This window comes from Dendrobates tinctorius, unplaced genomic scaffold (genome assembly GCF_039654945.1).
Source record: "Dendrobates tinctorius isolate UK_male_01 unplaced genomic scaffold, ASM3965494v1 ptg000070l, whole genome shotgun sequence".
NCBI lineage: Eukaryota > Metazoa > Chordata > Amphibia > Anura > Dendrobatidae > Dendrobates > Dendrobates tinctorius.
The window spans coordinates 74280677-74301719 of record NW_027361738.1 but is presented as its reverse complement, the minus strand read 5'-3'; the positions used below and the strand labels follow the sequence as shown (position 1 = coordinate 74301719).

The window sequence follows — 21043 nt, the reverse complement described above, 5'->3', positions numbered from 1 at the left end:
TAGTGCAGCAAGATAGAAATGAAAAGGAATAATAAAAAGTAGCAATAATTAAATCCAGTACCTCCTCTGAGAACAGCCGGTACCAAACCCTCCAGCACTGAGCGCCCTGTTATCATCTGTACGGCAGCTTAAACACCCACTCAGGTTTTTAACATGAGATTTCCATCATGTACAGACCCGCCTGTGCTGCGCCTAAGTGCAGCTGGAAGAATAGAAATCTAACTCTATGTATGAAATTGTTTGCTAGACTGAAGAGCACCTCTCCAGAGACGATAGCACTTAACGCTGCACCTTAATTATGCCGATTGTTCAGCTGGAACGTGCGTTACAGTCTCAGCGTAATATTCGTGGAAAATATGAATAAGTCGTCTATGAGAAAAATTCACATTTCACGATGCGTCTACGAAAACTGCGATAAGGCAGAGAGAGATGAGTCCTGCAGCTCTTTACTGCCGGCTGTGGGGTTTACGTACAGGCAAAGAGTTATAGATGGAGATAAGATGAACAGAAGGAGACATTACAAGCAGAGGAGGATAACAATTTAGCATTAAAGGAAGAGTAAACCGAGAAATTACTGTTTAAATATGCATAAAATATAGTTGTCCTCACTGTTTGTTAGTTTGCAGTATTTTCTTCATGATCTTAAAACAGTCATGGAGGCGGGGCTTAGCAATCTGCAGTCAGGGCAAAGGGAGAGGCTCCTGCTGCAGCCAAATGACTTACAATCACAGACGGGACAGTGGGGATGGTGAGAGAGAGTTTGATCTCCTGATTTCTTTATAGAGTTTGTATATTGTTCTGTTTTTATTGCAAAATTCGACAAAATACGATCAAAGAAAAGGAGAAGATGAAAAAAGGAAATACTTGGATATTTTCTGTTTTTTTTGTACATTTTTTGTGTTTAGTAGAAAAGACTCAACTTGGTCAAGTGGCCATGACGATAGTCCATTGCCCCTGGGATAGAGCCCTATAAGCCTCCTTCTTCCTGCTGACATTCCCACTACTAATTAGAAGAGAGGCAGGGATGTCGGCAGGTAGGAGGAGGCTTGCAGAGCTCTGGTCCGGCAGCCATGGACTACCGACTTGGCCTCTAGACCAGGGTCCTGCAAATCTTTTGTCTCAGCTCTAGTGTTTAGTGTTGCTTTAAGGCCAGTTTCACACAACCTTTAGGAGTGACCAGAGGTCTCCTGACCTGAATTTGGCAACCTTATGTATGCCTATGAGGCTATCAAGTTCAGGTCAGAAGACGTTATCCCCATATGGACCGAGAGATTTTTTTGGTTTTGACCTCTTTTTTTCCCTCCCCTTCTTCCAAGAGCTAAAAATGATTTATTTGTCCATCATAACCATATGAGGGCTAGATTTTCATGTTGTTGAATTACACCACGCCACCATAGCTTTTTGCAACGTTCATTGTGCAGTAACAAAAAGACTTGACAAAATTATTTTTTTTAGGTCAGTACGATTACAGCAATACCAAGCTTAAGGGCTTGTTCACATGTTGCATTTTTGCTGTGTTTTTTCCCACACATTTTTGTCACAGGAAAAAAATCAGTGTTTTACAGCATTCTGTTTATTTTTTCCCTGTAGATTTGAACCAAACTTTTTTTTTAAATTCTACAGCTTGTCATCTCTTTTTATCGTCTTCGCAGCATTTTTCACCCTCTCAAATGATATTATATAGAGCAAGTTTTCCTACCAACACTCTGTATTTGTTGAAAATATTCAACGTGTGCACATAATAAGGTTTTATATATATATATATATATATATACATATATATATATATATACACACCGTATTTTTTGGATTATAACACGCACTTTTTTTCCCAAAAATTTTTTAGGAAAATGGAGATACATCTTATAATACCTTACCGGCCGCGGTGAAGCGCGGTTTCAGGGTCGCTGCTGAAGAAGGCAAGAGTAGAGCGTTGCTGCAGGCTGGGATGAGGGGGTGTTCCGATGTGCGCCGCTGCGGGTGTTCGGTGGTGCGGGGGCTCTGCAAACATTTTGTGAAAGCCCAGAACCCCCACACTTACATGGTTTACTGTGCGGTGAACTCTGGGAAAATGGCTGCCGGGGCATGCGCAGATGGAGATCTCGGCACCAAGATCTCGGGAGATGAGATCTCAGCGCTGACAGCTGGCAGCCACCACCCCCGGAAAGCAATAAGATGCATGGATTATAAGAAGCAACACCATTTTATTACAAAAAAAAGGGTTTTTTCCTCTTCAAAATTTGGGGTGCGTCTTATAATCCACAAAATACGGTATATATGGATATTTTTTAATGTAGTTTTTATTGATACCATTGTGGGATACATATGATGTTTTGATTGCTTTTTATTTTATTCTTTGGTGAAAGTGCAGTGGCAAAAAAAATGCAAATTTGGAGTTTATATTTTTCATTTTGTTGTTGTTTTGGATAAAGATTTTTATATTTTACTAGCTGAAGAGCCCGGTGTTGCCCAGGCATAGTAACCAACTTTGGTTAGTTATAACAAATTCTAATGATTATATTGCACATAAAAACATTTCACATCATATATTCAACACTACAGATTTGCAACACAAATTAACTAAACGATTACCCAAGTATTGATAGTATTTTATTTTCAACTCATTCAAGAGCCTTTTGAGGAATAACATTTTTGGTTTTTCCTTTCGATGCAAAGATGAACAGATTTTTGGCAGTTCCAACTCTTGAACAGACCAGGTAAAGTTGATGATGAGAAAAGCATGGAGATTGCAAATCGATCCCTACTACTTTCAAGGACTGTCCCTGAGCATTGTTAATGGACATTGCAAATAGCAGTTGAACTGGAAACTGGAGGTGTTTAAAATCCAAAAACAAATTAGATGGAATGAGTGCAATTCTTGGAATGAAAATGTCCTCTCCTTTGGCACATCCTGTTTCTGAGCTGTGTATCTAACCCTATCCTGTGTGATAATGTCTGCTGAGCTGTGTACCTAATCCTCTACTGTGTGATACTTTCTGCTGAGCTGTGTATCTAATCCTATCATGTGTTACTGACTGCTCAGCCATGTATCTAATCCTATCCTGTGTGATACTGACTGCTGAGCAGTGTATCTATTCCTATCCTGTGTGATACTGACTGCTGAGCGGTGTATCTAATCCTATCCTGTGTGATACTGACTGCTGGGCCATGTGTCTAATCCTCTCCTGTGTGATACTGACTGCTGAGCTGTGTATCTAATCCTATCCTGTGTGATACTGACTGCTGAGCCGTGTATCTAATCCTATCCTGTGTGATACTGGGCTCCCCCTGCAGTCTGTGTCAGAGGGTGGTCTGTGTTGGCACGGTAATAAATTGTGTTATTTCCAGCTTTACAGAAGAACGATAACACCATAGAAATGATAAGAATAATAGGCAAAATTGTTTGGTGAATTGGAACGCGCAGGGTTAAAATTTCGCCTCACAACATAGCCTATGATGCTCTCGGGGTCCAGACGTGTGACTGTGCAAAATTTTGTGTCTGTAGCTGCGACGGTGTAGATGCCAATCCCGGACATACACACACACATTCAGCTTTATATATTAGATTACACTGGTAAATGATGCATGCCAGATTTTTTTTTTTATTATTATTATTTTTTTTTTACATTATATTATATATGTTTCATCTGAAAGGTGGGTAGTGTTAGCATTTTTATTGTTGTGCTTTTCTTTTAATATATTTTTTTTCAGTTTGGGGCCTTGAACCTTGCTTTGATCATGTCAGTTGCTCTCAGGTGTTGGCTACTTAGTGTAGTCAGTACTCTCTTTCTGCCGTACATGGACTGTGGATGTCACTAACAGTTAAAGAGATTTTCTGGGATTGTAATATTTGTGGAAAGTACCTAGTCCCACATGACTGGGACTGAGACTACCAGAAAATATGGGAAGCAAGGTGTGCCACAGTCCGCGCTGCTGGAAGGTGCCAGGAAGGTGCCAGGAAGGGCGCCGAAACGCGTAGGAAGGAATAAAGAAGTACTTTGTTACAACATCTTGCATCCCAGGTGATTTTGTGGACTCAGCAGCGCGGACTGTGGCACACCTTGCTTCCCATATTTTCTGGCAGTTTTTCCACGTTGGAGTGGTCGGTGGAAGTCCTGCAGCAGCTGATACTGTGTTATGTCTTCAAGCCAGTTGTGGGTCACACAACTGGAATAGGTGAGTGGAACTGCATTACACCACTCACATTGTAGTGTCACTAGTGATAGGGCACTATTGCGCCTCTTGTTCCCCCACCCTTTTTGTATTGGGACTGAGACTAGGCTCATGTGTAAACCCCTTTACCCAATGATGTACCTTTAAACTTGTGGACCCAAATGCAAAATCTCAGGAGCCCCAATAGATCTTCAAAGTACTGTATAGGTCAAATAGACTTACAGACCCCCCCAGGCTCCAGAGATCGGGTGCAATTACAACCCCTGCACCCCCCCCCTTTAACAAACCTTATAACGAACTGTCAAAAAAAAAAAAACTATCTGGACTGCTCACACAGATCCAGCAGAGGGGACACAAAATCCCACTGCAGTATATCTCATTTATCTGCTGACTGATGTATATTTAACAAGGTCAGAAGTGAATTAAATAGAAAATCCATTCAACCACAGATGGACGGTCATTTTTCATCCAGATGGCCTAGATTGATGCCTGCACTGTTTTGGAAAGATAATTCTGAGCTTTGTAATCATTTTCTTCTACATACAAAGCATTAGCATAGACAAATCTGCTATACAGTACATGTATGGTATCATTATGTATTTGGGGTGTCACATCGGATTTTTTTTTTATCAACTATAAGAGCTGACATGGAATTATTAATCCAAGAGATATTAGTACATTTTCAATATATTTCCTCTGCAGGGGAAATGCCCTCTATGAGATTTCACTGATTTTCCTCCTGATATGGATGAATACAGTCACAAGTGTCTGCTACCGGTCCTTTTGTTACCCGTCACTAGGGGCCGTTTGCGCAATGTCCTTTTCTCTAGGCCATGAGCTGATTCATGGGGACAGCAGTGTTCGGGCTGGCAGCCGGCCCTCTAATTGCCACTTGCAACACAAACACACACATGCAGCATTCACTGAACGCTGCGACACATGCAAAAATGGATTACTGGCCAGCGACAGTGTGAGGATGTACTTTGTGGGCAGACTCAGTGCTCTCTGCGCTCTGGTCCTACTAACAAAGACTGCAGAGACAGCCCAGCAAACCCTGTGATGTACATACCCCAGGCCCAGCCCCTCCTGTGATGTACATACCCCAGCCCCTCCTGTGATGTACATACCCCTGCCCCTCCTGTGATGTATATTCCCCAGCTCATCCTGTGATGTATATACCACAGCCCCTCCTGTGATGTATATGCACCGGTGTCTCTTATGTTGTATATCTCTCCAGCGTCTCTCATACTGTATATATCTATATATCCCAGCTCCAGTGTCTTGTGTGCTGTATACGGCCCCACCGTCACCTGTGATGTATATGTGTATATGGCTCCAGAGTCTCCTGTACTGTATATGACCCAGTGTCTCTTCTGATGTATATGCTGCAGCCACAGCATCTCTTGTGATTTATACACTGCAGCCCCAGCATCTCCTATGTGATGTATATACAGCAGTCTCAGTGTCTCCTATGTGATGATGTGATGTATATACAGCAGTCTTGGTGTCTCCTATGTGATGTATATACAGCAGTCTTAGTGTCTCCTATGTGATGTATATACTACAGATCTCCCACTGCTCGAGTTCTATAAATGTAATGTGAACAATGATTTCCCCTGCAAGGAGACCTGAAGTGTAATATACATCTGTGTCCAGAACATCTTACTGCTGTGAGTTCTTTTCAACATGCATCACAAAAAAAATCGTCTGCTCTCCAGACCGACACAAATCTGGAAAATTAGCTGGGGGTAACAACATCACAACAATCTAACCTCATACCACCTCACCAAAGAGAAGCAAATCCAGCTATCTTGCTAGGGGTGAATTAATTAAATGTTTGACCAAATATAGCATGATAAATGTCAAATTGATAATTTTGTACAGTCCCCGAAGGATGGTATAAATATGCAAATGGTCCCCTGGCAGAAAAAAAGTTTTGCACCCCTGCCCTACTCAGCCTGACTGTGCCCAATAGGCGCTAATTGTATGCTCCAAAACTAATTCCACCAGACTCATCTGTGAACAAATCCAAAAACCCATTATCCACTGTCTCCTCAATGAGCATTGAGCGACCGTTGTACTGCTCCAAAAAGGTATGCCAAACCCTCTCTGTGTTCAGCGGAAAGCCGAATAAAATGATGAGGAGCAGAAACACCCGCAGTGGCACTGGCTAACCTCCTCGAAAAACTCTCCCCATCGGGATAATCCGACACGCAAAATTCAGCTTTCCTAAAAGCGACTGCAAAGACAGCTTTTTCAGGCTGATGGGGTTCATCTGAATGGTTTGGGCAGTGACATTTGGGCACTTGGCTTACAGGAGGGTATTGAAAGGGCCATAGCTGTTCAGTGTGGTGGGGCCTCGGGCCTTCAAGGTGTTCAAAGGTCCGCGTTATGGAGGTTGGGGGGAGTCCTTGAAGTTGGTTGGAAATTGGTACCGTGGATCCATGGGCATATGGTTTCCTCCTTTTTTGGTATTTAATATGTTTTGGGTCTGGTGAAATGGGGTGGGGAAGTCAGCAAGGTTGTCGGATCCCCAGGATGTTTGAGTGAACATTGGAACCCTTGTGGTTATGGTGATCCTGAGCCAGTGGGGTAACGGCTGGGGGTAAAATTGGGGACTGATTTGTGTTCACTTTATATATATTTGTTAATCACCAAATTTTGGAAGCTTCAAGGACTCCTCCCAGCGTTAATGTTATTTATTCTTGAATGTTTTCCTGTTTGTTGTTTTAAATAAAGGCTGCTGTGGCCATAATTATTCCAAAGAATTTGGTATCCTGGTTTTATTTTAATAAGTTTATTTTCGGGTGGGTTGGTGTTAAGGTGGGGGTCGGTCAGTGGTTATCCCCGCGATACTTCACCAATACCAGTGTCAAGGGCTACAGTATTTCAGATTTAATTGGGTTGTCCACTACTCGGACAAACACTTCTCAATTACCACATCCCCCCCATGTTAAAGTAAAAACACGCTATACTTACCTTCCGTGCCGGTGCCCTTTCAGCGATGTTAGCTCCGGGTTCCCCAGGGCTTGTGTGACGTTATGTCACGTCATCGCTGCAGCCAATCAGTGGCCATTAATGGGCTGTTTGACTCTCACTGCCTTTGGACAACACTGAAATCTGGAGGAAGTCTTAAAGCAGCCTTTCCCCGGATGTCAGTTTCATCTGAAGGAAGTGAGAGTGAAGTGGCTCATTAGTGACCATTTATTAGTTGCAGGGCTCATATGATATAACAATGTAACTTAAGCCCTGGAGACCCAGCGCTGACATCTCTGGAATGGTGCCGGCAATGGAGGCAAGTACAGGCTGTTTTTTATTTCACTTCGGGGAATATAGTAATTGAGAAGGGATGGTCGGGGAAGCAGACAACCTCTTTAAGGGCTATGGACTGTATTCAGTTCAGATATGGGAACCAGTTCATAGAGAGGATCTGCTGTGTTTTAAAAAGTACAAAGAAGAGCCACAAAACTGATAGAGGAACACAAAGGATCTTAGTTACGAGGAAACAAGATTGAATTGTATTTAATCTTCAGAAGAGACGTCTAAGGGGGGACATGATTACCTTCTACAAGTACATAAATGGCCCATATAAAAATATGGTCATAAGCTGCTTCATGTAATGCCCCCTCAAAAGATAAAGTGTATTCCCTCTGGCTGGAGAAAGAAAGGTTTAATAGGAGGCAAAGCTTCTTTACCATAAGAACTATTAATCTATGGAACAGCCAACATCAGGAGCCGCTCACAGCGGGATCTGTCAGTCGTTTAAAGAAAAGGCTTATGGTATACGGTTTTTTTTAGAAGAAGAAAATAAGAAATACTTATGTAAATGTAAAAGATTCTTGTTCTGAATGTTTATACAGTTGATCAAAATTCAGGATCACAAGGGAAAATCTTGCGCCATAGACTGGACCATGCATTATGGATGTTCTTAAACATACTTAAACCCCATTCCTTTATCCTTTCCCATCCCTCGAAAGAACATGTGTCTTTTTTTTTCAATCGTAAATGTATCTATACCATATTTTGCGGATTATAAGACACTCCGGACCAAAAGACCCATCGAGGCACCACAGCATCGCCCCTCTCCTGCCGCCACCGCTGCTGGTCTCCTGAAGCAGCAACCCTGCCTCCTGGGACCCCACTCTACTGCCGCTGGACCCCGGTAAGCTCACTTTGGATTATAACATGCACACCCATTTTCGTCCCAAATTTGGAGGGAAAACAAGTAATAATCCGAAAAATACGGTGTGTACATACTGTATATAATTATAATCAATATCTAACTAAACACAAGAACAAAATTTTGACAAGACTGAATTTTGTAGAACATCTTTTTTAACCCATAACATGAAAAAAAATAGCAGGGGCCTAACGATCACAGCGGTCGCAACCGCATGGGTGAGGGGTCGGCCGACACCAGAGCAAACTTCAACTGGTTGTGCATATGTAGGTTCATGTGCCGACTGGGGGGGTGGTCCTTTTTTCGCCGCGAACAGACTGAAACCGCTGTGCGTTCAACAGGTCCTCTTTATTGGCCGTCCTCCCGATGACTACAGCAACACAACAGCAGCACGACAGCTTCTACGCACAGGCCCGGGTACCTTTCACCTTCTTCTCTTTCCTCTACAATGACGTCCCTCGCGGTTCTTTCACTGTGGCTGCCATTAGGCCCACGGACACAGTGCTTCCCCTGTCCGAGTCCATCCGTCTAGTACCCCCGGGCTTCCTCTGTCCTGCGGCTCTCCTGTCAGGGCCACCCCCCTGACCGTCTCTCGCCTCAGTCCCTACCGGAGCTTCTTCTATCCGTCTCTCCCTTTTGTCTCCTCTTCTCCTGAACTCCTCCTCCTGGACTGGCTTCCTTCTGGAACTCTCTCTTCCTATTTATTCTCCTCCCCGGGAATTTCCCTCTAGAGCTCCTGTAACTCCACCCACCATGACTCCGCGGTTTCGTCGCTTTAAGCTGCTGTTAAGCCCTTTCCTCACTGCTCTCTGAATCCATCTTGTGGCTAAACTCTAGTACTGCACCATCTCCTTTTCCTGCTGTTCTTGGTCTCCCACTAGTGGCCAAACCCAGTACTTTACCATCTTCCACTGTCTCTAGCTGTCTCCCCACATACATATACAGCAGTCCATGTCAAGTACTTTTACTGCACATTTTGCATTCATCTTCCTACTGCAGACAGGTCCATAGGTCAGTACACTTCCCTACACATACATTCAGTTTAAGTGTATTGCGGTGCAGCGCTGCAATGCATGCTCCCAGGATATCAAAGGCTAGCAGCTGTCATCAACAGGCACATGATTGGACCCATGGCAGTGACGTCACGCACTTCCATCGCTTGCACGCTGAAGTCAGCTACAGGCTTCAGAAGAGGACGCCGTGCGGTGGGGCAGCGGAGGGAGGTGAGCAGAATCTTTTTTTTTATGCATTAAAGAAAAGCAGCAGAACAGGGGATATTCCAGGAAGGGGGCCAGGATGAGAGACATATACACCAGGATGGGGCCCTGTATAAGGGACATACAGTATATACCAGGATGGGACCCAAGATAAGGTACATATATACCAGGATGGGGGACATACTGTGTATACAAGGATGGGGAACATATATCTTAGGATGGGCCTAGGATGGGGGACATTACTACATGGGGGAGGAGGTGGAACACGTATGTCCTTATATGATTTAGAATGCTACAATGGCCCATACATCTGACCAATATGCGGCAAATCTTGCATCGGGGCCCATTGGACTCTAGCTATGCCTCCGACACTAAGGTACAAATTTCATTATAAAATCTTCAGTTTTACTCAAATTAGTTGATGCAAAAATAAGTACATCCCTCATCAAAACTACTACATCTTGTATTTTGTATGACCTCTATGATTTTTAAGGATGGCATAAAATCATCTAGATATGGAACAAACAAATTGGCAATACATGTATATTGCAACATCTACCGTTGTGGCCAAAAGTATTGACACCCCTGCAATTCTGTCAGATAATACTCAGTTTCTTCCTGAAAATGATTGCAAACACAAATTCTTTGGTATTATTATCTTCATTTAATTTGTCTTAAATGAAAAAACACAAAAGAGAATGAAGCAAAAAGCAAAACATTGATCATTTCACCCAAAACTCCAAAAATGGGCCAGACAAAAGTATAGGCACCCTCAGCCTAATACTTGGTTGCACAACCTTTAGCCAAAATAACTGCGACCAACCGCTTCCGGTAACCATCAATGAGTTTCTTACAATGCTCTGCTGGAATTTTAGACCATTCTTCTTTGGCAAACTGCCCCAGGTCCCTGATATTTGAAGGGAGCCTTCTCCAAACTGCCATTTTTAGATCTCTCCACAGGTGTTCTATGGCATTCAGGTCTGGACTCAGTGCTGGCCACCTTAGAAGTCTCCAGTGCTTTCTCTCAAACCATTTTCTAGTGCTTTTTGAAGTGTGTTTTGTGTCATTGTCCTGCTGGAAGACCCTTGACCTCTGAGGGAGACCCAGCTTTCTCACACTGGGCCTTACATTATGCTGCAAAATTTGTTGGTAGTCTTCAGACTTCATAATGCCATGCACACGGTCAAGCAGTCCAGTGCCAGAGGCAGCAAAGCAACCCCAAAACATCAGGGAACTTCCACCATGTTTGACTGTAGGGACCGTGTTCTTTTCTTAGAATGCCTCTTTTTTTCTCCTGTAAACTCTATGTTGATGCCTTTGCCCAAAAAGCTCTACTTTTGTCTCATCTGACCAGAGAACATTCTTCCAAAACGTTTTAGGCTTTTTCAGGTAAGTTTTGGCAAACTCCAGCCTGGCTTTTTTATGTCTCGGGGTAAGAAGTGGGGTCTTCCTGGGTCTCCTACCATACAGTCCCTTTTCATTCAGACGCCGACGGATAGTACGGGTTGACACTGTTGTACCCTCGGACTGCAGGGCAGCTTGAACTTGTTTGGATGTTAGTCGAGGTTCTTTATCCAACATCCGCACAATCTTGCGTTGAAATCTCTTGTCAATTTTTCTTTTCCGTCCACATCTAGGGAGGTTAGCCACAGTGCCATGGGCTTTAAACTTCTTGATGACACTGCGCACGGTAGACACAGGAACATTCAGGTCTTTGGAGATGGACTTGTAGCCTTGAGATTGCTGATGCTTCCTCACAATTTGGTTTCTCAAGTCCTCAGACAGTTCTTTGGTCTTCTTTCTTTTCTCCATGCTCAATGTGGTACACACAAGGACACAGGACAGAGGTTGAGTCAACTTTAATCCATGTCAACTGGCTGCAAGAGTGATTTAGTAATTGCCAACACCTGTTAGGTGCCACAGGTAAGTTACAGGTGCTGTTAATTACACAAATTAGAGAAGCATCACATGATTTTTCGAACAGTGCCAATACTTTTGTCCACCCTCTTTTTTATGCTTGGTGTGGTATTATATCCAATTTGGCTTAAGGACAATTCTTTTTGTGTTTTTTCATTTAAGACAAATTAAATGAAGATAATAATACCAAAGAATTTGTCTTTGCAATCATTTTCAGGAAGAAACTGAGTATTATCTGACAGAATTGCAGGGGTGTCAATACTTTTGGCCACAACTGTATCTTTTTCCATTCTTAAAGAACAAGCTCTTTTAGAGCCTGGCATGAAGAGTGATGACAATTTGACTCTACAGAACACTGAATTGTGTTCACTCTGTTATTTTTCAGAATTGCAACTGTGGCGCCCCTGAGGGTCAGTCGCCACAGAGCTACTGCACCTCCTCCTGAGGTGTGGTGCCCCACCATCCAGGTAAGTTGGAGGCTCCTGACCACACTCCAACACTCGCATCCCACACAACGCAGTAGTTCAGCAAAGCCACATTGCGGCTCCCTGCTTGGAGTGTAGGAGAGCACCTTTGGTGGCTCCCTGCTTGGAACACGAAACGTGCTGGGAGGCGGGTGGAGTTAGAATACATAAAAGAGTGGGAAGGTTTAGGATTTCAGTTCAGTCAGAGGTCAGTCAGTCAGAGAGTCACTCAGGAGTGAAGAGAGAGGATCCCTGAGAGAGGGATGGAGGAAGGAGTGCTGCAGCTGCCTCAGTGATCTGAGCCAGCTGGCAAAGGAAAGGAAAGAAGGAGAAAAACATTGAATAGAAACCTGATCTTCCATAAGAAGGAAAGACAAGTACGGAACGTAGGAGTAAAAGGGAACAGAGGACGTGGGTTAGAGGAAGAACCCTGCCTAGAAGTTCTAAGCGCAAGGCCGGGGCCCGGTCCCCGAGGTTGTATGGACACTAATGGCTCTGCAGCAGACACCTGTGGAGTAGTGGGCTGTAAATGCACTACTCCCATCTAAGACTTGGGTCACAACAGCAACATTGATAGTGAGCTGGAACTCAGGAGTAAGGAGTCCCCGAAGCAGGCTACAGCTGTCTGCCGTACAAGTAGAGTTCTTGGGAACATCTGTTAGGAGGCACTCCAGTGTAACTCAGTACTGGGAGTACTTCACACCTAAAGGCGCTATAAGAGGAGACATTCAGAAAGGCACACGTTGGTGGAGTGTTGGAAGGGAGCATTCCATCTGGCCTTGGGGTTGAATGGGTCCCGGACCCGGAGGACACAGCACGGAGGCAGGCACCGGTGTGTACTACAGACTGTGAGTAAAGCTTTGGAACTGCAAGCCCTGGTGTTCTCCATTCATTCCTGCGCCAACACCCCTGGTACCGCTACATCTGGGTACCAGCTTCTACACCGTCTGCGCCTCTCCTCTACCCCTACATCTACACTGCCCTGGGGCCGCAGCTCCACCTGTGGTAGCTTCACCATCTCGGCTGCAACACACCACCAGCCCCAGAGGATCTGCATGCAGCGTCGGCCTAACATCTCACTTGCCGAACACCACAGGTGGCGTCACGAACTATTCATTTAACCACATTCCACCACTATTGAAATCCCCCCTGTTTGCCATGGAGCCCCAGGGCCACGGGCCGGGTCACAGCTTCCGTGACAACTCTCATTGAGATCAACAGGCCCGTACCGAGTACCCCGCTAGCCCTGGCGGGCGCTCCACAACAGATGTGTAGATCATTGTCTTGTTGGAAACGTGCAGATCTACCAAAGGCACGAAGTGATGGCAGCATCTTATCTTTCACTATAGAGCAGTACATCTGTGAATTCATGATCAATGAGATGTAGTTCCTCGACACCAGCAGCTCATGCAGCCCCACATAAGAACACAGCCACCACCATGTCTCACTGTAGGCACCAGACATTTTCCTAACTTCATATTTCTAAATAGTTGTTTTTTTTATTTAGTTGTTTTTTTGAAGATTATACAACATAATAAGGTTACATCAAAGAACACACAACATTTCGTATTACTACTGCCTAGCAATGTTAACCTTGTCCTTATCATACCATGGGTCTAATATATTACCCAAAAGCATAAGACAATCATGTCAGGCACTAAATATCACTCACTTTATCATGAGAGAATACTCCTCACCATCTGGGGACTAACGTGAGATACAGGGGAATCAAATCAAAGCTTCCACCACTTACCAAATTTTTGAGGACAATGTATTTTTTTAAAATATTACCCTCTCATGGGAAGCTGCAGTATTTACCATATTGATCCAGTTTAGACATCACATCACCTTATCTTGTGGGTCTTACTACAAAGCATCAAAGAGCTCAAGTTGGAGCCTGCTGTATCCCGAGCGTAAGACATCGGAGTGGAATCAGTGGGACGCGTTCCTGTGCAATGACCAGACAGTGAGCCTTGTGGTTCAGCACATCGTCTGCTGGACAGCTCCACATCTAAGTTCTCATTCAGAGGCCACAGAGCTCGCAGCTATCAGCCATTAGTGTCTCCATGTTATCAGATCAGCGTCTCATCTGATCATTTATGCTCTTAAAGGACTGGAAACCTAAATAACATCCTATTGTTTGATGTCTATATTTCATAAAAAAAGAACCTTCTATACTTGCCAACATTTACATTGCAACACCAAGAAGTAAAAGCCGTGGATTTATGGAAATCACGGAAGGAATAGACATGTTACTGATCTGCCAATTATAAAAAAAAATGGAAACAACATTTTCTAAATATCTTGACTTATTCAGTATCAAGTATGAGCATCACACATAGAAATCCCAGCATTTACAGCCACGGCTGCTATCAGGGAGGTTAGTAATGGTCGTCTGTGGAATGTTCTGCCGAGCTGAATGCACTGAGGCAAATCATCAAGATCCACTGCTGGCAGCTCCTTTGTACTAGCCAACCAATGACGCCCCAGATGTGCTCGATGGGAGACAAGTCCGGAGACTGCTCACAGTAGCATGAGCAACATTAGTTAAATAGGTTGAAAAATTACCTAGGTCCATCAAGTTCAACCTGTGGGCTGGCATTGTCATGTTGAAAAATGGCTCCTGAGGCACTTCGGAGAAATGGCTGAAATAATGGATCTATCACAAATCAATGTCATTCTGACCTGTTAGTGGAATGAAGACTAGAGGGGTCCGGCTACCTACATTATGCCACCATACACAGAGTTATGTGGGTAGTGCTAGGCAATGGCTGTCAGTCATATGGCTGTCAGTCACCGATTAGGACCACCCACTAGAATAAATAAAACATAAGTAAGTGCTTTATCACATGGAGCTTTATTTTGTGTTTTTTTTTCTCCATGCAGAAAAAAACTGTGTTTAACCTTGCTGATATTACCACTCATCATAATTGCCGGGACTCGTGGAGCCGGGAGTTGCCACAGAACGAGTCTCCATAGCCTTTCATCTTCGGAGTCGAGGAATGTCGAGGGAAGTGCTGGGCTACATCTTTAAATAAATTGGTGAACCAGGGAAAGATTCAGGGAGTACTTTTAAATAATATTGTTATGTGCGTGTTTTTTTCTTTTCACAGACTGTGTTAGTAATGGTAACACCAGGGCTTGATGTCAGACAATGCACAGCTAACGTAAACCCCAAGACCCATTACCACGATTGCCACTGCATCAGGGCGATCGGGAAGAGCCAGAATTGGAGCATCTCCTATGATTCAGTACTTCGGTGGTGCCTTCAGGCTGGTGTTTTTAGTCTTGGAAGGGCCCAATAACCATGGACCTTCCCAGCCTGATAATATCAGCCCCGAGCTTTCTGCTTTACCTTTGCTGGATACAAAAATAGGGGGGAACCCCACATCATTTTTTTAAAATTATTTATATATTAGGTTAAACAAGCATACATTGCTTGACAATAAACTCCGCTTGAAAGGCCCTAAAGGGTGAAAGTTAATTATATAATTACAGGATATCTATCCTATCTTTCTTTCTGTGTATCTGTATGATATCTATTTATTATATATCTATCATACATCTAATATCTATCATCTACCTATATCTTTCTATAAGATTGCTTTATTATTTTGGCAAACTAGATTTAATTTATATAAAGTATTGCAGTATGTAAAAGATGATGTTAAAAATGCCCATCATATAAATTCTAGGCGAGAAAAAAAACCACACACTCGTATGCCAAAAAGAATGACATACACATGACTCTCACCTGACACTTGCCAACTTTTCTGGCTGAGGATCTGAGTGAACCCTTAAGGAATCCCTCCTCCTCCCATCAAAATTTGTATCCTCTTATCATATTGCAGTCATCACATTATATGACACAGCGTACTTACAATCAGGGCCGGCTCCAGGTTTTCATGGACCTCGGTCGAATGAGTCTCAGTGGCCCCTTTAACACATACCAAGATTCATCATGCACACATACGGCAGAGAAATATAGGTATGGTACGATGCCAAATATTTCACTTACTTTTTATATTACATGAGTGATATCTATTGTAAATTCTACAATAGATCAGAAACCGGACAGTATAGTCCTCCATACAGAATTATGGGCACACATAGTCCTCCACACAGAATAATGAGCCCCATATGTTGCTCCAAACAGAATAATGAGCCCCATATAATGTTCCATACAGAATAATGAGCCCCATATAATGCTCCAAACGGTATAATGAGCCCATATATTGCTCCATACAGTATAATGAGCCCCATATATTGCTCCATACTGAATAATGAGCCTCATATAATGCACCATACAGAATAAAGAGCCTCATATATTGCTCCATACAGTATAATGAGCCTCATATAATGCTCCATACAGTATGATGAGCCCCATATAATGCTCCATACAGTATGATGAGCCCCATATAATGCTCCATACAGTATAATGAGCCCCATATATTGCGCCATACAGAATAAGGAGCCCCATATATTGCTCCATACAGAATAATGAGCCCCATATTCTGCTCCATACAGTATAATGAGCCCCATATAGTGTTCCATACAGAATGGGCCCCATAAAATTCTCCAAACAGTATATGATGGGCCAGATATATTCTCCATACAGTATATAATGGGCCCCATATAAAGCTCCAGTATATGCTCCAAACATTAAAAAAAAAATGAAATGCTCACCTCTCCTTGCTGGCTGTTGCTCAGCTCCGAACTCCTCAGCGTCGCCGTCTTCTAGCTCTCTGCACTGTGACTGTTCAGGCAGAGGTAAGTATTGCAAGTACCGGGACCCTGAGCAAGCGGGCACTGGCACCGGGCCGTCAGAGTGCGTCAGTGTTCCAGGGCTCTGACACATGCCTAGGTGCTGACACCAGCTCTGCTTACAATTGCTCATTTTGCCTTTCTATCCAGTTAATTCTTCTCTTTTCCATTAGGTCTATGACATCACTTGATTAAAGGGAATCTGTCACCCCATTTTTCGAATATTAGCTGCCGGCACAGTCATCAGGGGCTTATCTACAGCATTCTGTAATGCTGTAGATAAGCCCCCAATGTAACCTGAAAGATAAGAAAAATGAGTTATATTATACTCACCGGGGGGCGGTCCGGTCTTGGTCTGATGAGTGTTGGTGCGGCGCCTCCCATCTTCTAACGGTGACGCCCTCTTCTTTGCTGCCTGTCGTGGCTCCTGCGCAGGCACACTGCTCTACCCTGTTGAGGGCAGAGCAGAGTCCTACAGTGCGCAGGCGCCGGACCTCTTCCGGCGCCTGCGCACTGCAGGACTCTGTTCTGCCCTCAACAGGGCAGAACAGTGCGCCTGCGCAGGAGTCACGACAGGCAGCAAAGATGAGGACAGCATCGTATGAAGATGGGAGGCGCTGGACCGGACCGCGACACCCATCGGACCAAAACCGGACCCGGACCACCCCTGGGTGAGTATAATATAACTCATTTTTATTATCTTTCAGGTTACATCGGGGGCTTATCTACAGCATTACAGAATGCTGTAGATAAGCCACTGATGGCGGTGCCGGCAGCTGATACTCGAAAAATGGGGTGACAGATTCCCTTTAAACACAGACTACTGTAGCTGAATCCTTCTAAGTTCTATGTAGAAACAGGAAGTCTATGCTCCTTGTATGAGTCATCACTCACTGCAAAGGTCCCTGGCAGGGAGAGGAGGGAGCAGTTGGGTCAGAAGTTGAAGAGGGGAATGATTTATGCATGGACAAAAGACTTTGGTTTCTACATAGAGCAGAGAAAAGAGAAGAATTAGCCAGGTAGAAAGGCAAAATGAGCAATTGTAAGTACACAGTGCTGTATAATATGATGACTGCAATATATTAAGAGGATAAATACTTTGGGGGGGGCGAGGACTTCTATCACTATTATTCCGTTCCTCCCCTTCTGCGCATGCCCAAGAAGATATAGTACAGCGCAGGCGCCAGCATTTCAAAAGAAAACTGAGGAGGCGGCGCCAAATACGAAATGAGTGATGGATGTGAGGCGTCTGTCAGAGAGCGAAAGACCTGCCCCCCGGTCACATTTCAGGTATTTTTGATCAATTTCATAAACGATTATTTTTGCGGTGGAACGGAAGCTAAGTAACAGAGTGACAGAATGCAGCATTAGTGCTGCACAAGGTGGCTCTTTTACTTAAAAATGCCTGGAGGGGGGTGACAGGTTCCCTTTAAATTCGATTTTCCACTTTTTGGAAACCCATTACTCCACCAGGAGCAGTTTTTTTTTAATCAAATTGTGCAAATTGTGCCTGGGTCTAGAGCTGATTCTCTGCCGCTGGCGTCTTTTATTGTCAGCAGTGCTGCTGTCACATAGACAACCCTGCAGCCAATCAGTGAGCTCTACTCTTCCGCTCTAGATGAGTTCACCAGCTGCTGATCGCACCGATTGGCTGCAGCTCTGTCAAAGTGATATTGGCCCTACAGACAATAACAGACATTGGGACTAGATTTGGAGGCTCAGTGTCTCTGGACCTGTGGACGATGTGTAAGGCACTTTTTTTTTTTTAACAAACAAACTGAGGGACGGGTCCCCCCAAAAAAAATTAAAATCAGAAAACCCCTTGAGATCCCAAATGAGGATGCGGTACTTTTGCATATGAACATGTGTGAAACCCAGTAGACAATGTCCAAAAAAACGATGCAATAAATGAGATTATGGACCTGCTCATGAAATAAATTGCTTTGTGAAACCAGGGGAGAGGGAGTTAGGGACATCTATCCCATTATCTTACAGCTGGAAACCAAGTAATATTCCTATAATTCTAGAGTTCCCCTTTAAGAGTTCAGCTGCAGTGGGGCTGGAAGGCTGCAGCGTCCCTGTGATGTAGCAGAGCTGCACACACTGGCAGTGCCTCCATCTCCCAGCTGGCACTGCTGCTTCCCCAGGAGCCCCCATTGGGAGCTGTCCTGTGCTGAGCTCTGGCTGACTGCTGCTGCACTTCCGCTCCAGTCACATGAGGAGGAGAAGGAGCTGGCTCCAGCTGTATGACTAAGGAGCAGCTGCTCTGTGCAAGGAGAGGAGCAGTCACTGGGGGCTAAGCCATTACCACGGAGGAGCACCTGCTGCCCTGCAAGTGGCACCAGAAGGAGTGTGCCAGGCTGCAGCCCTGTGCCCAGCTGGAGGTCCCTGAGGATCTGCGAGCTCTGACCCCCTCCCCAGTCTTCTGCTGCACCCCAGCCTGTGACCAGAGTGACATCAGCCGGAGAGGAGGAGGAGAGGAGCAGCTCATCAGTCAGGACTCTAATATTCCTACAGAGGAGACAATAGGCTGGCAGTCCAGTGTGGAGATGGCTGCCCTCAGCCTGGCCAGGAAGAAGAATGCCTCCAGGAATGCAGCAGTGGAGAGGAAGAACCTGATCACAGTCTGCAGGTAACACTGTGGGGGGTGTCAGGTGCCCCCCATTGTTTGCATTGTATCATGTGCAATGACATGTAGCAGAGTTGAATGGGTAACTCTTTGTGTGCATTGTTGTAACTATTACCTGCAGTCCTATGTAAAGCTATAGGTGACAGCTGGGAGTTGGGGAAACTTGGCTCTGGTTCTCCTAGAGCGGTGTATGGGGCTGATGTTACCTGTCCTGCTCCCTGACCATGCATGGAACCATTAGGGGTAGACAGTCATTGCAGATGTGATCAATAATTAGCAATTGCTATTGGCTCAGTGATTGGTGGGATTTGTCAGGGTCCTGACTTTGTCGTTGTTACATTTCATCCTTCTGGTTATAGGATAATTTTGCCAGACTTTAGAGTAGATGGAGTTTTAGTTATGTGAGTTGGGGGACACTTTTTCCACCCCATATCTCTTCTTTATAAAGGGGTATTCGTCATTTGTATCCTAGATAGGTGGTAAATGCCAAGGTGATTGTCTGACAGCTGGGACCCCTAAATGAAATCCACCCCTATTCCCCCCCCCCCATGGAAACCTGTAAGAGATCATGCTGGGACCCCTGCATGAAGTCCAGCTACCCTACCTTAATGTGACCGCTAAGGGGTCCTGCTGGGACCCCTACATGAAATCCATTCCCACCCCCCACACACACACATACCAATGGGGACCCCTAAGGGATCATGCTGGGACCCCTACATGAAATGCAGCACTAACCAAGACCCAAGGGAACCCCTAAGAGAAGATGCTGGGACCCCTGCATGAAGTCCAGCTACCCTACCTTAATGTGACCGCTAAGGGGTCCTGCTGGGACCCCTACATGAAATCCATTCCCACACACACACACACACACACACACACACACACACACACACACACACACACACACACACACACACACACACACACACACACATGGGGACCCCTAAGGAATCATGCTGGGACCCCTACATGAAATCCATTCCCACCCCCCACACACACACATACCAATGGGGACCCCTAAGGGATCATGCTGGGACCCCTACATGAAATGCAGCCCTAACCAAGACCCAAGGGAACCCCTAAGAGAAGATGCTGGGACCCCTGCATGAAGTCCAGCTACCCTACCTTAATGGGACCGCTAAGGGGTCCTGCTGGCACCCCTACATGAAATCCATCCCTACCCCCCCACACACACCAATGGGGACCCCTGAGGGATCATGCTGGGACCCCTACATGAAATCCAGCCCCCCCCCCATTTACCTCCAGCCAAAGTCAGGATGGAGCAATGGTGAGGGATGCCCTCTGCTGATCAATCAAAGTCTATGGCACTGACGGAAAAATAAATGTCATTTCATTATAAGTCTTTGTTGTCGTCTCGTCACTGCAAGGAACAGGATCTGGTGATTGGTGGTCCAACAGCTGGAACCTCCGCCGATCATTTATCACTTGCCCAGTGGATAGGTGAACGATGCGTTAGATCGGAATATCCCTTTGATATTTTTTCATATTTGAGATATTTCTATAAAAAAACAAACAAACAAAAAAAAACTTGTAACAGAAATCCCATGTGTGATCTACAGTTAGTTACATTGTTACATCTCAGTAATGTGGAGTCACTGACCCTGGTAGTGTTTGCCACTAAAACATTCTGCGTAGCGTCCAATATACATCCCATACCCGCCAGGGCTCATCCACACGA

General features: G+C 44.7%; 1 protein-coding gene across 2 annotated transcripts in view; it reads left to right on the top strand.

Annotated features, from left to right (window-relative positions):
• The first annotated feature begins 18771 nt into the window (after positions 1-18771).
• The window catches only part of RUNDC3B (RUN domain containing 3B), a 174720-nt gene continuing 172448 nt past the window's right edge, over positions 18772-21043 (top strand). The window contains exon 1 of one of the 2 annotated variants that reach the window (XM_073581919.1): positions 18772-19347. In XM_073581919.1, the coding sequence (XP_073438020.1) occupies positions 19265-19347 (83 nt within the window). In that variant the 5' untranslated portion in view covers positions 18772-19264. The remainder of the gene's footprint in view (positions 19348-21043) is intronic. The other variant, XM_073581920.1, reaches the window with a different exon arrangement.